General features: G+C 42.3%; 1 protein-coding gene across 1 annotated transcript; it reads left to right on the top strand.

The window, feature by feature from the left end:
- Positions 1-2,829: 2,829 nt before the first annotated feature.
- On the top strand, positions 2,830-12,776 carry LOC306919325 (uncharacterized protein). Its single transcript, XM_079532123.1, has 4 exons — positions 2,830-3,268; positions 5,338-5,556; positions 6,720-6,863; positions 10,540-12,776. The coding sequence occupies exons 1-4, from the start codon at positions 2,971-2,973 to the stop codon at positions 11,730-11,732; spliced, it is 1,854 nt and encodes a 617-aa protein (XP_079388249.1). The 5' UTR covers positions 2,830-2,970; the 3' UTR covers positions 11,733-12,776.
- The last annotated feature ends 8,009 nt before the right edge of the window (positions 12,777-20,785 follow it).

Raw genomic sequence — 20,785 nt, 5'->3', positions numbered from 1 at the left:
TATGTGTATAGTTCAGACTGTTCAGAGTGTCGTAGTACGTAGACTTGTTTCAAGATTCCAGTTCATAGACGCAGCCATGTTCTATCCTATCGTTACGTTGGGTCCCGAAAATAGAAGGTCTACAAGCTCACAGCGCATCGCGGATTCGACACTTTGTGAGCTTGTAGGTCTGTTATTTTCGGTGCACCAACGTCATGCATGCAACATGTATAAATCAGGCTTCACGTCGGATAGATGATGATGGCCATATTGTTTTCATTTACAGGAGTCAGGACTGGAGGACAGACAATACGGATGTCGTTTTCAGCCAAACGTGAGAGGAACTGCTGCATCGGAGGGAAGAGTTGTGTTCACCTTATAAATAAGAACATTCCCTTTTCCAAGCCTTCATGTCATCATTTCAAAACTTGGAAAACAGCTATAATGAAGTTTATCTAATAAAACGTTTACATGATGTACACCTGCTTGCTGCTCATTGACTATATGTAAAGAATGAAAAAAGGTTGCACCCAAATTCCATCTAGTGTTCATTTGAACGATTTCATTTGGCAGAAATGGCATATTGCATAACGTGTTGTACATTCTCTTCATGTAATCATTTTGCTGGGGATTGCTTACCATACAGTTGAACTACAGTAAAACATAATGTAACAATATCCACTAATTAAAAGCATGATGATGACACGTGGTTACAATGTTACAGTGAAACATGTTCTCTGAAATTATTGAGAGTCGCACATGAATATGAAACGTAGGCTACGTTTTGTTTTATTATAAAATGCATTATATCTCCCTTCAATATCAATCACAGACTTTCTTCATGCTGTGGGAATGACGAAACAATTGAGGAAAAACACGTTTGTTTAGTGATACTATGCTAATTTATATATATTTAGTTTGCTTTGCTATAAAAAGCTACATGACCATTTTCAACCGTAACGCAGACAGCATCGATGCGGCTGCAGCGGCTCTGTCTAATTCCTGAAGAGTGAATACTTTCTTCCAAAACAAATCTAATGTCCAACCGTTTACTGGTTCAAGAAAAAGGAGAAGCAGACTTCACGTTGTACAAGAAAGAACACATGGCTTCATGTCGTGTTGTTTAGTCATCCACTCGAAAAAGGCTAGCAAAAAGTGGTTTGTTATTATTCTTGCAAAAATGAAGGTTGCCAGTTCTTTGACTTTGTGAGAGAAATAAGCAGCCATGTCCATGCAAAGTGCAAACAAGCCTCAAAACAATATGCACATCTTTTTGGTTATTTATATTATGTGCCTATTAGGCACATAAGCCGGCTATTTAAAAAAATAATCTTGAGTGGATAAAGTGCAAATGTGGAATATCTTTGAAACATTTTAACAACACATCACAGGGCTCCATGGCACAAATTACGTGGAAAAATACAATTAATTTGGGGGTCCTTGGCATGTTCATGGAGAACCACTGGTGTGAAAAACATTTGGATGAAAGCCCAAATATCAACTACATTTTAGAAACAAGTCAAAAAAAAGAAACATCAACCAGTGATTGTGAACCACCAATATTTACAAGCAACAAAAAATAAACCCAAAGTTGCTTATAATAAGCAGACATGGCAACACTGGGTCACTTCCATGTGTATTTGTTGTTTGTAGAAAATGGGAGGATAAAGATCATAAAGTCACACCTACACGAAGCCTCCCCCTGAGGAACAGCGCAGCAAAGCATTATGGGCATTGTAGGAATTCAGCAATCCAGTCAACCCCTAGTCAAATACACAGACTTCATTATTTTTCTGGTCAAAGGGTGCAAATTTCAAATTGTGCTACTGTTATCTATTACAAATACCATTAACATTGAGTGACTGGATTTTCTTCCAGAGGTGAAGTGACCCTTTAAGACCTTATAAAAAAAGGAGTTGAAAACCATAAAACCACCAATGCATTGGATTTCACCAATCGCTTTTGTTTTGTTCTTCTCTCTTTCTCAAAGTACCTTTTGTGTGCACACGTTTTTTTTATATGGCCATATAGGTTAACCAGCTGGTAGCGCGCTACGTTACCTTTCTGTGCACAGAGGACCGGCCCAATTCAAACTGGGCTAGGCGTCCCAATGCCACGATCAAGCACCGGGGAGTTGTGCTGCTCCAAGCGCTGCGAGGAGGGCTGGCAGCGCGGCTGTCCGCTCACCGGGATGTTCTGGCGGGCAGTGGCTGCGCTGCAGTGCTGGTCCAAACCGTCGCGGTGCCGCCGGGCTGGCTGGCTGCTGGTCCGAGCGCTGCGAGGCGGGCGGGCTGGCTGGCTGCTGGTCCGTACGCGTGTCCTCCCGGTGCCTCCGAGCCGAGGCGAGGGTCCTCGCTCACGCCGGATATGTCAATCCATTTATTGAGCAAATCCACATTTGCAGCAGTAGTATTCAAACTTAAATAAACTGTGTAAACTTTCAAATAAACAACAAACTGAACCATCGACCACGCACGGTCGAAAACTGTGTCGTCTTCCCCTGTCACACCTGAGTGCCATCACAGTGACGGGTAATAAGGGTTTCCATGACAACCACCCACCATTCTGACTGACTGATTGCCATGACGTCATGATATAAGAAGGACACATCATTTGGTCATTAGTTCATTTAAATAAATAAAACAAAATAAACAAAAAGCATTTTGGCTCCAACAATCAATCTATCTATCTATCTATCTATCTATCTATCTATCTATCTATCTATCTATCTATCTATCTATCTATCTATCTATCTATCTGTGACAGTTACACACCTCCACCACCAGGGGGCGAAAGGCATTAAGGCAACAGTGCCTGGATTCTTTATTGCGCATGCGTGAAAACTTTGACCCGGTCGGAAGTACTTGTTTGCATCACGTGGCCACGCTAGTTATCCACGGTAATGTTGTTGTCGTGCCTCTCGGGAATTGTTGATGTTTGTGCCTTTATTACACATTCTATATTACAGTAGGAACAGAAAGCTTGGTGGAAATGTCTCCCAAAGGTGAAAAGCGTCAAATGGAGTCTGTACGGCTGAAGATAAATGAACAGCTAGCGTCGGTGGGAGAGGAGATATTGTTTGTTGTGGACAAACAGCAGCGTGGCGCTGCTGATGTTTGTAGTGTGGAGCTTAGCGTCAGAGTGTTTGTGTTGGAGCGCCTCAGCGCGGTGGGAGAGTTCATGGTCAACCTCTTCCAGAGAGAGATGGAGACACTAGAAACTCTGCTGGAGACACAAAACAAACGGTTGGACATTGATTTTGTTATGGACATCGATCTACACACTGCAGGTTAGTAGACTCTGAACAACACCAGCTTAGCTACAAGTAGCATTAAGCTAGCTGAACTGAACTACATTTACCAGTAGTTATACTAGCCCTGAAACATGTTGTTCATACTCCATATCCAACAGAAAAAAGGTGCAAAGAGGAATTGTAATTCAACGAAAAAATATGTAGGCCTATTATGTTACACAAAAGTCCACTTGAATAATCAAACTGAAAAGGTCAAATGAATAGCTCCAAAATAATAATAATAATTCGTATGCTAGTAAGTAGGTATGAAATAAGGTCAAAAACTGTATGCCAGCCTCACCAAACATTTTCCATTGTTCTCAAAAGGCATGTCAAGAGACCTTAAACAGGCTACCCCACTTCCTCTCCCACTGAGCCTTTCAAAATAAAATACAAGTTACAATTCACTGTTCCAGACTCACTGCAGAGGAGCTTTTACTTTGAAGGGGATAAATTATAAAGGAAGTGCAAAGGGGCTCACTAAATTGACATGACATACTAAGTTTCTAATTAGAGGTGGAGGCTTCTATTAATCCAAATTATAACTATCTTTTCCAAAACAATATTTGATATATATGAAAATAAACATTATGAAAGAAGTGAACAAATAAATAAAACAAAAATGGCGCCAACACATGTCATGACACAACTGAAGCCAGTTTTACGCAATCGCTACATTTACATGGAAAACGTGTACATAAACATTCAGATTTCAAACAAAGTCCTCACCACATGTGCCACAGGTGTTAGAAATTTGCTGGTATTAGGGGCACGGTGGCACAGTTGGTAGTGCTGTCGCCTCACAGCTAGAAGGTCCTGGGTTCGATTCCCGCTAGGGGCGCTGTGGGTGCTGGCGGCGTGTTTCCCCCTCCGCGTCATCAGTGCCCATACCCGAGGCGGGGTTTGCGAAAGGGCCTTTCTGTGTGGAGTTTGCATGTTCTCCCTTGCATGTTCTCCCTGTGTCTCCTAGGGTAGGTACCCTCACAAAAACATGCAGTAATCCTGGTCTCTAAACTTCCTCCCCCTGGCCAGCCGGGGCGCCTGATGGAGGGGTAAGGAACTGGTTGGAATAACGTGTTCCTTCCACGTGTTCCATTCACAGTTGCACACCGGGAACACACTCGCCTTTTTGTCTGTATTGGCAGAGCGGTCAGCGTGCCTATATCGAACACACCCAGTGCCACACACCTCCCGACCGATAGGGGCGCGTAGTTGAAAGCCAATGGCAAACAAACCCAGCTTTGATAAAAAATACCTTTTATTACACAACGCGGGATGCAGCAATGCTAATCGCTGTACCAGTACATTTCTAACACCCGTGGCACATGTGAGTACTTTATATTTGAAATCTGAATGTTTATGTACACGTTTGCTCTGTAAATGTAGCGATCGTGTAAAACAGGCGGAAGTTAAGCCATGACGCTCGTGAAGTACGAGCGTCATGTGAACCATGGCTATAGTTATACTAGCCCTAGAATGTCTGTGATCATACATAAATTACATATATTCCTGTATACACAGCCATACATCGGATGCCTCCGCTCCCAGTGAGCAAGGAGACATAAATGTGCTCCACGCTCCGGACAATATGTCCTCTAGTTTCACAACCATGTAAAAGTTCTAAGGGCGAGGGGTCCGGAATGACAGCTGGACTTCCCTTTATGACAGTCACTCGCAGGGCAGGGTTTTCTGCTGCAGCCTAGGCTCCTGAGTCGGAGGCACGGCGTGCAGAGTGCCTTTTTAAATCCATTCTCTGCAGCTGTAAGAAATTAATTAATATCAAACCGAAAGAGCGCGTATTACATACTAAAATACAAGTGTAGGTTACATTAATGAAAAACACATCGGTGCCACAAATGACGGCTACATCGGTGAGACCGATGTCGGGCTCTACTCACAACGCCTTGCTCTGTGAGGCATTGTGAAGAGACTCGAGACATTTTTAAAACGATGGTTATCCTGACAAAACAAATAGGAGAATAAATGTCATCTTTGAGTTGACAAAAGCACTTTGAGTTGCTCTGCTGATGCTACCTTCGCTCTCCTCCTTCTGTCTGTGTGTAAAGAGGTTTCATCTGAATATGAGGAGAGGAGATCCACTCTGGTCCAGGAGGAACCACACCCTCCACAGATTAAAGAGGAACAACAGGAGAGGAGTTCCAGTCTGGTCCAGGAGGAACCACACCCTCCACAGATTAAAGAGGAACAACAGGAGAGGAGATCCAGTCTGGTCCAGGAGGAACCACAACCTCCACAGATTAAAGATGAACAGGAAGATGAGACTGGTGAGTCAACTTTCACATTACTACGTAGGAATATGTGGTGCAAGACTCTCTCAGGTAAAACAAATGTATGTAATGTAATTATATTAGTGTTATTCTAACAAGACTAAAGGGTCATTCAGCAACTGTAACGATAAATATATAATTTGGTAACTCATGGTCCCCCAAAAGACAGACAGACAGACAGACACACAGCATGTTGTTTCCGCTCGTGCTGCTACAAAAGTATAGTTTTATACTTAAAGTATAAGTTTGAACCCATAATCATGTATAGATCATGTAAGATTTTTGGCATAAATGGTGAGGAAAAAAGAAAGAAGAAATAACTTGTGTGTGCGTGAGACCATTTAAAGCACGAGACATGGTACGTGCACCACTGAACCACTCAAAGGGTTAAGTGATCTGTCCAGGAAGGTTCTAATCATCAATCAGCACCAGACACAGTGGTGGATTCTTGAGCCACAATGGTTCTGTAGGCTCCACCTGGGCAACGGTGGTTCTGTAGGCTCCACCTGGGCAAACGTGGTGCTGCAGGCTCCACCTGGGCAACGGTGGTGCTGCAGGCTCCACCTGGGCAACGGTGGTGCTGCAGGCTCCACATGGGCAACGGTGGTACTGCAGAGTCCACATGGGCAACGGTGGTACTGCAGGCTCCACCTGGGCAACGGTGGTTCTGTAGGCTCCACCTGGGCAACGGTGGTTCTGTAGGCTCCACCTGGGCAACGGTGGTACTGCAGAGTCCACATGGGCAACGGTGGTGCTGCATGCTCCACCTGGGCAACGGTGGTTCTGTAGGCTCCACCTGGGCAACGGTGGTTCTGTAGGCTCCACCTGGGCAACGGTGGTTCTGTAGGCTCCACCTGGGCAACGGTGGTACTGCAAAGTCCACATGGGCAACGGTGGTGCTGCAGGCTCCACCTGGGCAACGGTGGTGCTGTAGGCTCCGCTTGCAGCTTGAATGGCCCTCCTAAAGGCCTCACTGTGGGGTTGTTGGGCTTCCTCCTCACGGAAGACACAGGCTGGGGCGCCAACCCATACTGCTCCCGGGTGCCGTCCACATTCCGGCTATCACCCGTCTCTCCGGTGGTCACCAGATTATTCCTGGTTGTTCAGTAAACCCTTTTTGAATGATAAGTACAAGTTGTTTCTACTGGTGATTTCCACAGAGCACCACAGGGAGAGGTCTACAGTATCTAGAGAGATGGCCTCCAAAAGACATTCAACAGTGTCAGAGGAACAGCCAGAGGTGGACCAGAGACGTGGACTGTTTGATGCGAAGATGCAACCTGTAGTAAAGTTGTACCGTATAGGTATGTGCTGTTTACTTACTTACATACAGGGATATTTCACTTTCAAAATAATTGTGGGTAATGTTATCGTCTACTCAGGCTTTTTGTGAACACTTTGGACAGTTTTGAATTTGCTCAATTCAGTATTTAGATATTTTATATTCATTTTTATCAGACAAGCCCATTGTAACTTCAAACTCCATTTTAACCATCGTAGATACACAGAAAACACCCATCCCTGGTTCTAGTGACTGATATTGTCCTTCCTTAGAGTGGGACAGCCATAGCTGAATGGGTAGAGAGCCCGTCTAGGAAACAGAATGTACCACAGTGATGTTGTTAGGTCTGCAGTGGGTCCGAAGACCCACGGGTGGGAGTCCTAATATAAATGGTATTTTTTGAGAAATTGTAATTGTTTGATATTATTGCATTCATACAAATGTAGTCAAGGTAGTCAAGTTCCTTAAGGGAAATTAGGTCCTAATTTTGTATATCATTACTTCAAAATGGATCAAATCAATGGTATACAATACTAGCTCCTCGATCAGATAAAACGTCAAGTTTTCTGACGCGACTTCTTTAACATAGTGAATAAATGCTTTGAAAAACCCCTCTTGTATATGAAACCAAATACACACGATAAATCAAATAATGAATTGCATTTTTATAATGAATTGCATTTTCATAGCACTTTTCCAAGTGGTAAAAGCACTTTACAATTCATTCATACATTGGGAGGTGAAGCGGCGAACAGTCGACGCCAGGGTCCTCACTTCCCACATTCAGACACCAATGGTGGCGAGCTCACACCAACCAACTCATCGGAGGCAATGTAGGGTTCAGTGTCTTGCCCAAGGACACTTCGACATGTGGACAGGAGGAGCCGGGATTCGAACCGCCGACCCAGGGATCATTGGATGACCTGCTCTACCTCCTGAACCACAGCCGCCCACGATGAGTTCCAAACCTGTATTTAGATTGTGCGAGCATATGCGATATTTATTTTATCAAATCCAAGTCACAATACATTCATAGCCGTCAGGTTTTTCACATAACAATAAACACAGCAAACGGGCGCATCGTGAAGTAATTCCCCTGGGGCATGAGCCGAAGAGAATTATCCACGCACGTTGTTTGGCTGATAAAAATTGGGATTGCGCGTGCCGTTGCTTATTCGGTAAAGGCATGCAAATAAAGCAAGGGCGCATAGATCCCAATCTATCAGACACACAACTGTAGCTCCGCTTAAATCAAAACCACATTGCAAGGAAAATTAAAACAAGAAGGAAAAGGGGAAAGAAAGATTAAAAATAGTTTGTTTAAACTTCAAGAGAAAAGCTGGTGCACAGGGTTGTTGGTGAGCTAAGATAAATGAGAATAATGACACTGACTTCGCTGATGACATCGCGCTTATCAGTCAATCATTGGAGTCAATCAGTCAATCAAGAGCTCAGGCTCTCCTTCAGTCTCTTGAGCAGGCCTCCAACTGTGTTGGTCTTTATCTAAACGAGACGAAAACTGAATACGTAAATATATGCAAATCCAACAATAACCACATTATACAAACACTTAACAACATTCCTCTGAAACAGGTTGATGACTACAAGTATTTGGGTTCATATATATCTTTCAAACTAGGAAGGGTATGGCCTGGTCAGCCTGCAATGACATGCATAAGATCTGGTCATCCCAGCTTAGTAAGATGTTAAGTAAAAATATTTAGGACGACCGTTGAGCCGATTCTACTCTATGGCTCCGAGACATGGACACGTTCAAAGAAACTAGAGAAACGGTTGGATGGCACTTACACCCGCCTTCTAATGAGAGCGCAAAATCTGTCTTGGAAGAGCCACCCATCGACTAATCTAATATACGGCAACCTAGTCCGATCCAGAAGAACACAGTTTGCCGGCCACTGCTACAGAGCTGACAATGAGGTTATATCTTCCCTTCTTCTCTGGAGTCCTGCCTCAAAGCAGACCAGAGATAGAAAACTGTCGTTCCCTAATGTCATCGCTAGGGACACAGGCATCAGTAAGCAGGAACTGGGGATGGCAATGAAGGACCGGAAAGTCTAGCGTGATATTGCGAAATCCAAGATCTCGACTGCGGTTGAAAAATGATGATTTTCTCTCATCTTGACAGACATGCTCACTCATTTGTAATGACACATATCAGTAGGTAGAACATGATTTCATCAAAAGAAAAAGACATAAGGATATTTTTAGGGCAGCCGCCCTACACATGCTGTCAGTGGTGTGTGCGTGTTTGTAGTATATGGGGAGCCAACGCATTTATATCCATTTCTGTGTGCATATCGATTTTAGCGTGGCGACGCAAAGTCTCTCCGGAAGGTCATTCCTTGGTCAACTCAGGGGGTTCGTGCCAATCTCTCACTCTCTCTCATTCCCTGGTTAAGCATTTCAAACCCCGTTTCCTGGCCTGGGGTCTGAAAAGGTTGATGTTGAAAACCTAATTGTTTACACAGCCTGTAAACAGTGGTGGTCTGTGTGATAATTCAGGGGGGGATGCCATAGGAGATAGCTAACCCCCCTCCCCCCTGTGGTTTTGCGCATCCTGATTATACCCACTCAGGAAGGCTGGTGGGGGGGGTGGCTGGGGTGGTTGCATTGGTTAAACTCTTCCTTCATGACATTCCACTGTTCAACACAACTGGCATAATATTAATTTCAGCATCTCAGGGCAACAGGCTACACATCATGCATCAACTAAAGATTGAGACCTGGAGTCACCGCTACACACTATGATATGTATGACATGTTTGTTGAAACTTCCAACAACCTGTTTGAGTTTGTGCCAATTATGTTTTTCAGTTATCTTTTCTTTTTTCGTGTAGTGTTATTTTGTCATATAACTAAAAATACATTGCATGGATGCACCTGGGACGTATCCTCAGTGATGTATCCTGAGGTCAACGGGGTTTCGGGTCTACCATCATCATACCCCTCACTCAGGCGACCCAGTAGCTACCCTCGATCAGTCCATCAGGGAATGAGAAAGGCCATACAATCCGTTGCTCCGGAACTACTCTGCCGGGACTGGGAGAACCAAATTCTGGCGTGTGGAAGGACTAGGCTCTGTGGGTTGACTCCTGTCCGGGCCCCTCCTACGTCTCGCCAGGTCCACTCCTGCTCTCACCAGGCCCAGGACCTGTGCGTTGCACCAGACTCCCAGCACCAGGCACTTCATTCAGGAGTGGTGGATTATAATGGCCCTCCTAAAGGCCTCACCAAGGTTTGTTGGGCTTCCTCAGGCTGGATACAGGCTGGGGCGCTAACCCGTACTGCTCACCCAGGTACCGTCTACATTCCGGCTGTCACCCGTCTCTCTGGTGGTCACCAGACTATACCCGGTTGTCACAGTCTATTCCTATGAGTCACTAATAGAATACCTCAGACTCCCAGCACCAGGCACTTCATTCAGGAGTGGTGGATCATAAACTTCTGTTGAACACTTGTTACTTAATTGTAACTATTCAAATGCAACATTATATTCAATACAAACAAAATATGCAAGACAAGTACAATAATGACTAATCTTTACTTGGACAAGTGAGTAAATGTTCTTGTCCAAATGTGGCTTAAATGTCAAGCCCTGAAAACTATCTGTGATGATGTTCCTCCAAAAATGAAAAGTTGAAACATTAAATGTTTTTCTCTTTGTGTCTTTTTTCTAGCCGTCCCGCACCTCCCTGTGTGTAAAGAGGAAGTTGTCACTGAACAACAGGAGAGGAGCTCCAGTCTGGTCCAGGAGGAACCACAACCACCACAGATTAAAGATGAACAAGAGGAGCTACTTCAAAGACCAATGGAGGCTGATGGGTCAACGTTGACATTACAAGCAGTGAAAAGTGAAGATGATCATGATGATGAAAACAGAGAGACAGAGCCTGTAGCCGGCACCTCAACTGAACACTTGAAAACACAAGCTGATGTAGAGGACTGTGGAACATCACAACCAACTAGTGACGACCAGCTCCTCTCTTCAAACTGTTCTGAATCTGACACTGAAGACAGTGATGAGTGGCAGGAGACCAGTGAAGGTCAGTCAACTTTAAACACACTGAAATCACACAAGAAACAACATGTGGAAGGACAAAGATTGTCGTTGGGCAGCAAGCTGTCCAAGGACCTGAAATCATCAAAACAAACTCACTCCATGAGGAGCCACACAGGGAAGAAACTCTTTAGTTGTACAGACTGTGGCAAATGTTTTAATCGTAAGGCAAATTTGACAAGGCACACAAGGACTCATACAGGGGAAAGGCCCTTTACTTGTAATGTGTGTGGTAAAGGCTTTATTCAGAGTGGTGATCTAAAAACACACATGAGGACTCATACAGGGGAAAAGCTCTTTACTTGTAACGTGTGTGGTAAAGGCTTTGCTCAAAGTGTTGCTCTAAAACATCACATGAGGACTCACACAGGGGAAAAGCCCTTTACTTGTAACGTGTGTGGTAAAGGCTTTGCTCTGAGTTTTAATCTAAAATCACACATGAGGACTCATACAGGGGAAAAACCATTTACTTGTAAAGTGTGTGGCAAAGGCTTTGCTATGAGTGGTCATCTAAAAACACACATGATGACTCATACAGGGGAAAATCCCTTTACTTGTAATGTGTGTATTAAAGGCTTCATTCATAGTGGTGATCTAAAAAACCACATGAGGACTCATACAGGTGAAAAGCCCTTTACTTGTAATGTGTGTGGTAAAGGCTTTGCTCAGGGTGTTAATCTAAAAACACACATGATGACTCATACAGGGGAAAAACCCTTTACTTGTAACGTGTGTGGTAAAGGCTTTGCTAGGAGTGGTCATCTAAAAAGACACATGAGGACTCATGAAAGGGGAAAGCCCATAGACACTTGAGGACTCATACAGGGAGGAAACCCTTTAGTTGCAGTTAGTGCCAAATGCTTGGTCAAAATGCACATCTGAGGATAATGAGGAGGAATCATACAGGGAAGAAGTGGTTAGTTTTAATAGTAATAAATGCACATTTTCCCCATGAACCCATTTGAGTTGACACATGATATAACATCATTCATTCTATTCCAGGATGACAATGACCGATAGATACTAAAGCAGTGGAATCACATAATCTGACAATAGAGCGTCACAGTCCCGCCCCTTTCAGAACGAAGAGGGCACCAGAAGATAAGTTCCCATTCATTTCCCCATAGACATATCAAAACGTATTTATTTAAAGACCTTTTAAGCCTCGGATAAAGCCAACTCAGATTGTGACAAATCATGACAATGACAACAAATGTTGGTCCGGACAAATAATTAGAAATAAGAAAAACTCAAAGTGTTACCCTCCCCTTTTTTTCTTCTAATTTGTTTGGCCCAGTTATTTTTTGTTTATTGTTATTTGTCACCATCCGAATTTAAAGACCACTACAATTTAGTTTCTTGTTATCTTTTTGTATGTAAAACCTATATAAACATGGCAGAGAAAGTTTTTGTCTTTGGTAGATTATTTCTCTATGGTAACACTGTTTAATTATACCGTTGGATGTTTCAGACGTTATACCTTTATACTTTTGGAAACTCAAAACAATTCAATGGCAACAGAAGGTTTGGCATTGGCAGAGATTTGTCACATTTGTTGTGGGTGTATCCCACACATACTAGAATGTTAATTGTCATTGTCAGCGTGTGTGGTGCTATGTTAACACATTTTCCTGCACATTAGATTTGTTTCTTCAGTATTTTGTTTCTTTCTGTTTTCTTTTTTTTCAGGATTTGGAAAGTGAAAGTGGTTAAATGTGTCTGTGTTTTATAAATATTGAACCAATGGTAAAAGTACTAACAAGAGCTTGTGACTAAATAAAGAACTATTTTGCGTCCGTTGGAATGAAGGTTCTTTCATATTCTGCAAACTGCATACAACTGCTACAGTTTTTCTCATTTGTATTTTATTTTTTTCTTTAACCTGTACTACCTATACTCAAGGTATTATTATTATTATTATTATTTTAATTACATCCATTATTATTATTTGTTATTATTATTGTTATAATTATTTGGGGTCAAGTCCGATGGGGTAAAGATCCCTTATTGTTCGTACAGCAACGCAGATCGGCTGAGGCTGCCAAAACTTGCAGTTCTGGCTTAACTGTGCAGTCGTTTTTTGCAAAACTTGGCAATATGGTAGAGGGCTATGCTACTTTAAACGGTGAGGCCCACAACCATTGGCCAAAGGGTGGCGCTATAGCACTCAAGTGAAAATTTGAATATAAAAAAGATATAGCTCATGAATCTGACACTCAGCGGACTCCCTCTTTACCAAGCGTTTCCACCTTGCAAGTTCTGCCTCGCGTAGAACATACACGCCCGTTTAATCTAACGTGATGATGTTTATGGTCGCTGTCGGGACACCTTACTAACATGTTACAAATGGACAGATCTACAAGCTAACAGCGCATCGGTTGCGAACCGCGTTACAACTTGTAGATCAGCTTATTTTGGCAAGCAAGCCCCTATCCGATGGATCCACTGGTTAATAAAGTAGCAATCTGTAGGATCTCCTTTTCTCACGTATAATGAGAAATAAGTTAATTTATTTAAATTTGACCTCGAGACTAAAGGCTAATACAACTTGGCAAGAATATTATAAAAGCCATTTTTATTGAACAATTGCAGATGTAGTGTTTCGCAGGTAGCGGGGATTGAACCCCAGTCTCCCACTCGCCAGACCGACACACAACATGTCATGCCAACAGGGCTGAGCCCGATTGGCAGGGCTGTTGTGGGCCGGGTCTTTATATCTTTCATCAGAGCTTATGATTATTATTTGATTAATATCATATCACTATCGTATGTCGGAATGACTGGGGAAATGGATCAAATCTGGACACGCGATACAGCTATAATTTCTTTGTCAGATGGTAAGTCCACTGATGCGTTCTTGTGATGATATGTTGTCATGAAATATTAAATGATTCACGGGACATTTGGAGTTACCAAGGCATGCATGTCTGGCGTTCATGTTGTGATCAATATACAGTAGCCTACAGTATAGCCCTATTGGCCCCACAGCCGATCAGCCTAAGTTTTAAGCCATGCTCTGCAAGCCAGCTCTCCTCCAAAGGTGAGCTGTGAGCAGGCTGCCTCGTTGGGAACAGATGCACGACCATTTTGTCGTGGTATTTATATAAGTCACACATTCAACAAGCTTTGAACTGAGCAGATTGGGCAGATTGGCCAAAACATCTTTAAAACGGCCACATTTTGCATTTATTTCACCATAGTAAATGCTACTTTCATGGACTGAAGAGGGCAGTTTTTTATAGACGGGTAAAGGGGCAGTGGCTGAAGCCTATGCACGTGCCTGCCTTTTCTTAACGGTCACCAGTGGACCTAGAATACAGTGTTTTGGGGGTCTTCTCCTGGCTGGCAGGCCGGCCGGCCGGAGGATTGACATTAAAGATGTGGATTGATCCATCATGATATGCTGTGGGCTCACTCTTTCTACCAACACCTCTTAGTGCGGCAACAAATTCCCATGATGACAGTCTGTTAAGATGTGATCTTTATTGTCTGTATATATGTAAATGATAAACCCTTATTCTGAAGTGCCACACCGGAAGTACCGGATATGCCTGTTACCCAATGTGTTTATAATGACGCTGCTAATAAAGATGCTCGAGTTATTATGGTCACGAGCTGAATGTAAGTGCTGAGTCCTCATTCTTTTCCTCCGTTATGTTTGTTTAGTCCGACTAGCTCCAGGCTATCTAGACTCTTCCTTATCGCTGTAATGGCAGCTCTGCTAACACAGTCTATACAGAGTATCTGGTATTTTTGTAACCTCCAAAATAAAAAATAAAAAAAATAAAAAAATATATTATGAGACCATCACTGCGTCAAATGTAATTAAAATTTTTTTTTACAGAAAATATACAATATTCAAAATTTGCCAAATCGTCACCTATCTAAGAAAGGATTAGAAATTAATTTTCACAAGTTATTGAGGGGCCAAGCTAAATGGCCTATGGTCCCTTATTGTAGTTGCCTTTTTTTAAGGGTCTGCGCCCGAAGTGCCTGGCCCCTTAAAAACAAAATTGCACTTCTGGCTTAACCGTGCAGTCGGTTTTCGGGAAACTTGGCAATATGGTAGAGGGGTATGCTAAACGGTGAGAACGCAAAGCCCATGGCCATTGGCCAAAGGGTGGCACTATAGCACTCAATCAAAAATGCAAAATTTGAACAGGTATAGCTCCGTTTGACTGTCAACAATAAAACTTGGATAGACATATGCGTCTCCTCATGTCGAACAACTTTCGTGTTCTGACTTTTGACCTCTGACCCTGGCTAATGCTGCATTCACATGGAATCAGTCAAGCAGTAGATGGCAAACCGTAAGTTATTTTAGTGGACGGGAGCAGGACGGTAAACGGAACAGGGCGGCACGGCAGCCTGGCAGCCAGATCCGGTGACGGTAGCAGCAGACGGCATCAATGTTAAAATATTTAATCTTTTTACCGTGCCGTCCAGCAGGTTTTGCCGTCTACCGCTTGCCCGATTCCATGTGAATGCAGCATTAGATCACCCACTATTTTGAATTATACATATTTTCTTATGTCAGCGCTCCAGGCCAAACCATGCCGTTGTTTTCCACGAAATGTGGCAATATGTTAGAGGGCTATGTCACCCTGCTTAGACACAAAGCCCACAACCATTGGACAAAGGGTGGCACTGTAGCACTCGATTGAAAATCAGGCATAGCTCATGAACCACCAGCTGATGAACCACCAGTAATAATTACTAGGTAATTAGTACTACATCACTCATTCTTGAGATAAGGGACAAAACCTTTTTCAAATCAGATTTTATTTTATTTTAAGAACCATTACAATGAAATGGATGTATTTGTAGACACAGGTCTCAACTACCAATCTTGAGAAGGAACAGGTTTTTCGCATAACATTTATTTCTAAAATGGGACATTTATGCACTTTATAACTGATTTATGTCAACTCCGTCAGACACACTAAAATCCCTTTTATTTTAATTTGATAATTTCAACAATACTATAAAGTCCTCAGTTATCTTATAATGGCTTTTAGTAGTCAAGTTAAGTAATACAATTAATTTAATATTGTTTTATTCCAATATCACACTATTATGAAATATCCCATTTCTCAAATCCTTCATTTTCAACCTTTACTTTCAATATTATAACATAAAAACCATGTTAAAAAAAATAAAAAGCATCATTAAGTAGTATTTCAGTTGGTGTTTCAATACATAAGCACAAAATATTTGACATTGAATCATCTATTTCTTTGGAAATTAACAAAAACATCATGTGACCAACGTCTGACGGAGTTGACAGACATCTGACGGAGTTGACAAGTTGAACTGATTTAGGTTCTAGACCACCTAGGATCTTGATTCTGGTAACTAATCCCACATTTTCAAGGATGAGGAATACAGTGGTAGGCCTACTATTTAGATTTGCCCTGTGACCATGGCAGCCATTTTTCAAAATGGCCGCCACCTGCTGTTACTTTACAATAACTCAAGTTCTACACCACCTAGGATCTTGATTCTGGTGACTAATCATACATTTTCAAGGATGTGGGATACATTGGTAATATTTAGATTTGTCCTGTGACCATGGTAGACATTTTTCAAAATGGCCACCAACTTTCTGTTATTTCCCAATAACTCAAGTTCTACACCACCTAGGATCTTGATTCTGGTGACTAATACTACATTGTCAAGGATGAGGAATACAGTAGTACTATTTAGATTTATCCTGTGACAATGGCAGCCATTTTCAAAAATGGCGGACCTGCTATTATTTTACCAATTAGTCAGGGAATATTATCAGAATGTCAAATCTGGCAATACATTTCTTACCAAGAATGTTCTTGTTTATAAAGGTGTCTACTAACATATCCCACATTGGTTTCTATTGAACCACCCTAGGGGACAGCTGCTGAAAGTTGGGTACAATCAACAACCAATATAAGGCTAAATGTTCTAATTTTCATTATGCTTTAAGTAGCATGTGGCATGTCAAACGAGGGGGTTTTCATGATTCTGAATCCATTCCAAGCATTAGTTTTGCACGAAAAACACTCCTTGGGCTAAAAACGGCCATAGCCATCATCACAGATGTGATGAGGTAAGCACATTTGGGCACATTTGGGCAAGTGGCTATGGCCAAACTAGGGGGTCTATGGCCAAACTAGGGGTCAAACTCCTTGGGCTAAATTCGGCCATATCCACTTGCCCAAATGTGCCCAAATGTGCTGACCTAATCACATTTGTGACGACGGCTATGGCCGTTTTCAGCCCAATGAGTGTTTTTCGTGCATAGCTAATGCTTGGAATGCATTCAGAATCATGAAAACCCCCTAGTTTGACATGTCACATGCTATAAGCATAATGAACATTTTGCCTTATATTGGTTGTTGATGGTACCCCAACTTTCAGCAGCTGTCAAAAGTTCCCCTAGGGTGGTTGAATATAAAGCGGGATATGTGGGATATGTTAGTAGACACCCTTCCAAACACATTGATTAAGAAAATTCTTGGTAAGGAATTTATTACCAGATTTTATTAATATCCCCATACTACATAACGTTCTAATAATGTTCTCGACCACCTATAGACCCGACTTCACCAACAGAGACCCGGGTGACACCTAAACAACAAGTTTGGACAGCCCCACGAATTAGTATTACGGAAAATAGCAAGTGTCTTGGAGGCAGCCAACATCTGTCGAGGCGATGGGGTGGCCTTTGAGAAGTTTGCGCTTCAAGTACAGTCGCTGGTAGGCATGCTAACAACCCTAGGCCCAGAGGGAGACACAGCACTTAGATGCGGCTCACAAGTTGCACGACTCCTCAACAAGCTGCCACCAGAGATAAGAGTTGAATTCCGCCGCACAATGCTCTGCGGCCCAGGAGCAACCAACACCCTGTTGGAGTTCTCGGAGTGGTTGAAGCACGAGTCCTAGCCATATAGCCTGTGCAAAGGCAAACACCTTGAAGTCCTGCTTGAGGTGAACAGTGAGCGAAAGACTCTGCCTCAACGGAAAACCTGAAGATCTGCCTTCAGAACTATCATGCAGGATGTGCAGACACTGAAGGCATCAGTGTCGTTCTCTGTGTCCCCAGCATGTCAACCAAAGCAATGTTACCAAATCAAAGGAGCCTTCACCTCAAGTCACCTGTGGCTGGGTGAGCAATCGTATCCTGTATCTAGCCTCACAACTAAATACAGACACTTGGCCAGACTGCCGCTACAACGGTTTGAAAGGGTCAAACCCCTCATCCTGATTGGGGAAGACCACCCCACCTAATCACACCAACCGAACAATTGAGGTTGGGGCCTCCAGGTGGGCCAGCAGCCATCTGCACAAGACTGGGCTGGACCCTGCAGGAAAGCAATCTCCAGCCAAGACAATGTAAGAGCCCCAGAACACAGAGCTCATGAGGACGGAGAAACACTGGCAGGAGGCCACCAAGATACAACGCCCAAGAGACCCAGAGTGTGCCACCGCTCGCAGTAAGGAGATCAACTGCTGCAGCAACGATGTCATGAAAGGCAAGTCTCTACCAAAAAACCCCTGAACCTAATCGGGGTGTCAAGAGACCAAAGTTTCTCCCCCACAGTTCCCTGCAGTGGCCAGTGAAGTCAAACTGTGCGTCTGTGCCTGAAAGGGACAAGTCAAAGGCCATAAAGCCCACCTACTGTAATGTCCTGTCAGTAGCAACTCAACCTGCACCTGAAATAAGCCCTGACCCCTCCCAGAGAAAGTTCATCCTTGAAAATGTTTAGTCGCCAGATCCAAGATCCTTGGTGGTCTAAAACTTGAGTTATTGGTAAAATAACAGCAGGTTGGTGGCCATTTTGAAAAACAATGGCTTCCATGGTCACAGGACAAATCTAAATAGTACCACTGTATTCCTCATCTTTTAAAATGTATGATTACATTGATTAGTCACCAGAATCAAGATCCTAGGTGGTCTATAACTTGAATTATTGGTAAAATAACAGCAGGTTGGTGGCCATTTTGAAAAACAATGGCTGGCATGGTCACAGGACCAATCTAAATAGTACCACTGTATTCCTCATCTTTTAGAATGTATGATTAGTCACCAGAATCAAGATCCTAGGTGGTCTAAAACTTGAGTTATTGTAAAAGAACAGCAGGTGGCGGCCATTTTGAAAAATGGCTGCCATGGTCATAGGGAAAATCTAAATTGTACCACTGTATCCCTCATCCTTGAAAATGTAATATTAGTCACCAGAATCAAGATCCTAGGTGGTGTAGAACTTGAGTTATTGTAAAATAACATCAGGTGGCGGCCATTTTGGAAGATGGCTGCCATGGTCACCACGAGACAAATCTGTGATGGCCCTATAGCCAAAAATGTTCCTTAAGGCATGCTCTAACTGTCTGCCAAATTAGAATACTTCCCATTATTCAAAAACTATAATTTTATTGTTTTGGGAACACTTTTGTCAACTCTGTCAGATACATGTCAACTCCGTCAGACACAAAACCTGATGGAGTTGACGTCTGACGGAGTTGACAAAATGGCATTTGTTTTCATCCTAACCCTCTGTAGTACAATTTATCCATTTAGTTTTTCTTCAGTTGTTAGCTAAACCTAACCCTAAACTAAAATACTAAACATTATTTTGGAATTCTTAACAAAGATCATAATAATGTCCTGACGGAGTTGACATGTAAAAGCTGTGACCACATTGATATCAACATTGTTTGTTTAAAATATCAAACAATTGAATGCTTGTCAGACCAGGTGCTCCACTGTTGCAACAAATATAAACAGGACTTGGAAAAGGAGTCTTCAGGCTAAATCTGTCGACAATATTTTCGGATTAATTTAAGACTTTAAAAAAACCTGACGGAGTTGACGGAGACGTGGGACACACATTTGATATGAGATATTTAATTTAAAATATAAATAAATTAAAATTAACTGTGTATATTGTTTGCTATGTTGTTGACAATCTACTTTCATTTAGTATGTATATTTATGTGATTGTGACAGTATTAGACACTTTTTTGGCAGTTTGAAATTGTGACAACTTGCTGGGGACAGGCTAAATACAGGCCTTTTTGGGTACAGTGCCTGCTTTTAACTAATTTAGATGGCATATGAAACAATATATAATGAAATTAATGGCATAATAATACACAACTGTATTACATTTAACTTTGCAAGTGCTTTTATTTTTATGAATTAATTTATTTTTAACATAAATAAGGCTCTTATGTGTGGGACATGTTTTTACCACTTTTGTCCCTCATCTCAAGAATGAGTGACATAGATAATAATTTAGACTACCTGATGTTGGTGTCCAGTTATCGGTGGTGGACAAAGTAGCCTACGTATGCTCAAGTATTCCTTTTAATGACAAATTAGTGAAATTACAAAGTACTTTTTCCATTTAATATCAATGCATCATGGATTCAAATTGTCAAAAGTGTGCAAATAGCTTATCTGTCTTATCTTGTCTGTCTGTCTGTCTGTTGTCACAGCCCCTGTAGCTGGCTTACTAGGGCCTGTGTGTATTCCTATAGGCCTAGGTCTTTGCTTCCCACAGGTCCTGAGCAATTGCCAATCAATTGCCTGGCCAGTGGTCCCAGTGTGTTCTATATCTGTTGTATTGTGTTTTTATATGGACATAGTGTTGGGTGCTGGCACATATGCACACATGGCATCAATGCATGGTGCTGTGTTCTGGCACACTATACACTCTGTCTTTCTTTTATCTGTATTGTATTGTATTGCATTGTATTGTACTGTATGTGTCATTGTATGTTTAGTTTTACTACCATTTTAAGAGCCTGCTCAGGGACTACAGATGTAAATTAGCTTATGGCTAACACATTTACATGGAAGTGAAAACTGAAATGTTGATTAATGA

This window comes from Electrona antarctica (genome assembly GCF_951216825.1).
Source record: "Electrona antarctica genome assembly, contig: scaffold_25, whole genome shotgun sequence".
NCBI lineage: Eukaryota > Metazoa > Chordata > Actinopteri > Myctophiformes > Myctophidae > Electrona > Electrona antarctica.
Note: the sequence above shows the minus strand (reverse complement) of the source record. Positions and strands in the feature narration are given on the sequence as shown.